This window comes from Trachymyrmex septentrionalis, unplaced genomic scaffold, assembly GCF_001594115.1.
Source record: "Trachymyrmex septentrionalis isolate Tsep2-gDNA-1 unplaced genomic scaffold, Tsep1.0 scaffold50, whole genome shotgun sequence".
In the NCBI taxonomy this organism is placed as follows: domain Eukaryota; kingdom Metazoa; phylum Arthropoda; class Insecta; order Hymenoptera; family Formicidae; genus Trachymyrmex; species Trachymyrmex septentrionalis.
Window position 1 is genome coordinate 437,839 of NW_017305673.1, and position 3,206 is coordinate 441,044.

The 3,206-nt window shown below is 41.0% G+C and overlaps 1 protein-coding gene across 1 annotated transcript in view; it reads left to right on the forward strand.

The window, feature by feature from the left end:
• The window catches only part of LOC108751602 (homeobox protein goosecoid-like), a 6,612-nt gene extending 4,233 nt beyond the window's left edge, over window positions 1-2,379 (forward strand). Inside the window, exon 3 of the mRNA XM_018491859.1 lies at window positions 2,084-2,379. Coding sequence (XP_018347361.1) covers window positions 2,084-2,320 — 237 coding nt within the window. The 3' untranslated portion in view covers window positions 2,321-2,379. The remainder of the gene's footprint in view (window positions 1-2,083) is intronic.
• The last annotated feature ends 827 nt before the right edge of the window (window positions 2,380-3,206 follow it).

Here is a 3,206-nt window from a genome sequence, read left to right on the forward strand (position 1 = left end):
GTGAGGGGAAAGAGAACGCGCGTTAATTTCGTATAAATTTACCTTTCAACAAGTTCATTGTGTTGCCGATCGAGCGTTATTTTTCCAGTAATTAACGATCTAGCTTCTCAATCTGACGGTCAGCGACATATTGTGGTTTCTGTGATTTTTACACAGCGTAGCCTCGTGACTGAAAATAGTATCCTTTTATATGCACACCGCGTTTTGTACATTTCAACACGCTCACTTTGTCTGCAATGTTTTCTATTCTACTAAAGAGCCATTCTTTTAGATCGATGATTCATCAAGATATATTGTAATTAACGCATGTTAAAGTACGTTAAAGTCGACTTTCATTACTCAATCGAATTGTATCAAATTAAAATTGTATAAATTTTTGCTCCCACGTCTAATTGGTCTAAACTTGGTCGATCCAAATGTAAAGCTACCATCGATTAAAATCTTACTGATTTCAATTACCTCGATAGTTTTAAAACACCGGAATTGTGAACGGGTTGCGTAAAATTGTCCGACGGAGAATCCAAGGGTCGGCGACGATTCCGTCGAGCAATCACGGACTCTGAGAATCATTGACACTCGCGGGACCACCCGCGTCGCGTCGGCTTTGCCAAAGAAAAGTCCCCCGAGTTTCGAGAGTTGTTTAAAGACGGGAAACAACATATACCTGCGTGTCCGGTATACCCGGGGCCGCCTCTTGGAGTCCACGGTGTTTGCACAGAATTAGTAGAATAGCGACTCTTGGTGCGCCCGATGGAGGGAGCACAGGAGAGGACAAAGAAAGAGCCAGGAACAGGTCGGCCCGGAGTGAGGAGGAGGAGGGGGATGAGAAACTTAAGGCACTGTTTTGTGTGCTTCCAAGATCGCGTCGACTCGAGACGGATCCGAGGATCTACAGAGGGAAAAAACAACAGCTCGGAAACTATCGGTGCACCCACACTTTATTCGGGATACACATCGGCATACAACTCTCTCTCTCTCTCGACGAACTGATCAATTTAGTACGCACGACAATGTTGTGTCATTAAAATTTCCGCTGACAGGACACGAGACACCTTGGCGTTTCACGTGAAACGCAATCAACGTGACAGATTTAATTTTACATCTCGGGGAGGAGTAAACTGGCCATTCATCGTCCTTAACCTGAGAGAACTCTTCAAAGTGAACGAGGGTTAAGCTATTACAATAGCTAATGCAGCAATACGAACGAGCGAGTAGGGGGGGGGGGGTGAATATTGATTGTCGGTTTTCATTCGGATTGATTCAGACAGGCGTGAGGGACAAATGCGTGTCCCGCGAGTGCGACGGGAATCGTTTGATGTCTCTCACGCGTCTTTTCTTACTTCGTTAAGTAATATCTCGTAGATGTACGTTGACGTTGATTTTGTGTAATCACGATTTGAAAAACATTATATTTTTCAAATATTGTTCAATTGGCTCCGGCAAATGCTCGCTTTAATTTATTTAATTGCATATGACTAAAAATCGGTAGCATCACGCCTACACAGCTTAGAAAAGCTGTAATTATATTATATCATTTCATTTATAGACACATACTCTTGAGTATTTTTAATTTTGTATTTTTAATTACGGCTAGAAAAATAAACTTTACTCGTTATTGTCACTTGCAAAATCGAAGCAAAACCATCACGGACTGTAGTATATATGTACTCTCTTTTTAAAGAAGTTTTTAACTTTTTTTGCAAGGCTTTTATGAAACAGGGCAAACCTTTTACACCAATCTGATGCTTTTATTCGCGGGCAAAATAAAACCTATTTAATCCTTCATTTGATAATGTTGCTCCAAGCAATTTGATTTTATCCACTTCCTAGAATGCTCTCTTGTTGTGTTGTAATTTAAATTAAACAATATAAATAACAAGCTCCTCTCTATATTCAATTTATATTGTAATTTAAAGGTATAGTCTTTAAATATTATCTATGCTTATAAGAAAAGTGAAACCAGTAATGCATTTTTAATCGTCCGAGAAAGAATCGCTCGATTTTAGTTCTGCCGAATGAACGATTGATTCACACGAGTTACCCCCTCCGAACGTTGCGTTGAATTAAAAAAAATTCATTTCAGGTATGGTTTAAAAATCGTCGCGCCAAGTGGCGGAAGCAGAAGCGGGAGGAGCAGGACCGTATCCGGAAGCTGCAGCTGGAGCAACGTCAGCGTACCGACGACGGCGGCACCGCGGCAACGGTGATGGTGGGCGATCGTCTGGGCCTGAGTAGACAGCAGCAGCAGCAGCAGCAGCAGCAGCAGCATCAGCAGAAGCTCGAGCAGGACACGGACAGCTCCGACCTCGAGGTAGCGTAGTGCGGCCGTGGTGACGACGAGACACGACGAGTGTCTCGCCCATCGGTAAATCGAGGAGATCGAGGACGACGGAAGACGGTCCGGTGCTTTCACGCTCTAATCGACAATGTCTATGGGCATGTACATACGTGACTATGTTGTAAATACCATTGTAAATATGACTAACGATGAATGTGTACAATACCGAAATAAATTATTGCATCGAAGCACGAAGTGTCTGTCGTCTGGTCCCCTTAAGTCGGTTCTACTAATAAGGTCGCGAGACGTAAACTGTAAGAAATGAACTAATCGTAGTTTATTATATTTTTATTATTTTCTCGCATTCAACCTGTGATTGGCCAATTTCTCACGACTTACTACTTGCGATTCTATCGTAGTACAAGCATCTCGACGTATTCGCGCGAAAGAAGTTTCTTATAGTAGAACATTGAAGAAATAAGAATTTTATCGCCTAGAGCTTTTTTTGACAATATTTATATACACAGGATGCATATATGGCGTTGCATGTATACACTGTCTAAAACTTTTAGAGTGAATCTCATTTGAAAACATGAAATCTCACTTTTAACAATAAAAATTGAGCCACTCTTTTTTTCCAGATTGAAAAGACTCAATTTTCACTCTCTAAAGTGAAATTCCATTCCAAAGAATTTAGAGAATACATATCCAAATGTTCGTAGATTGCCATGTTAACCGAGTCGTCACCAAATCTCTTTTTGCTCCAACTGTGATTATCTCAGTGACGTTAAGAGTAAAATTAATTACATGAAATTAATTTCGTCCGCGCTTCTCTCCATCCCACGCAGTTAGTTTGTTGTTACTGATTTAAAATACACGTTTATTTCTTGATTCTATATATGTGTGTGTGTGTGTGTGTGTGTGTGTG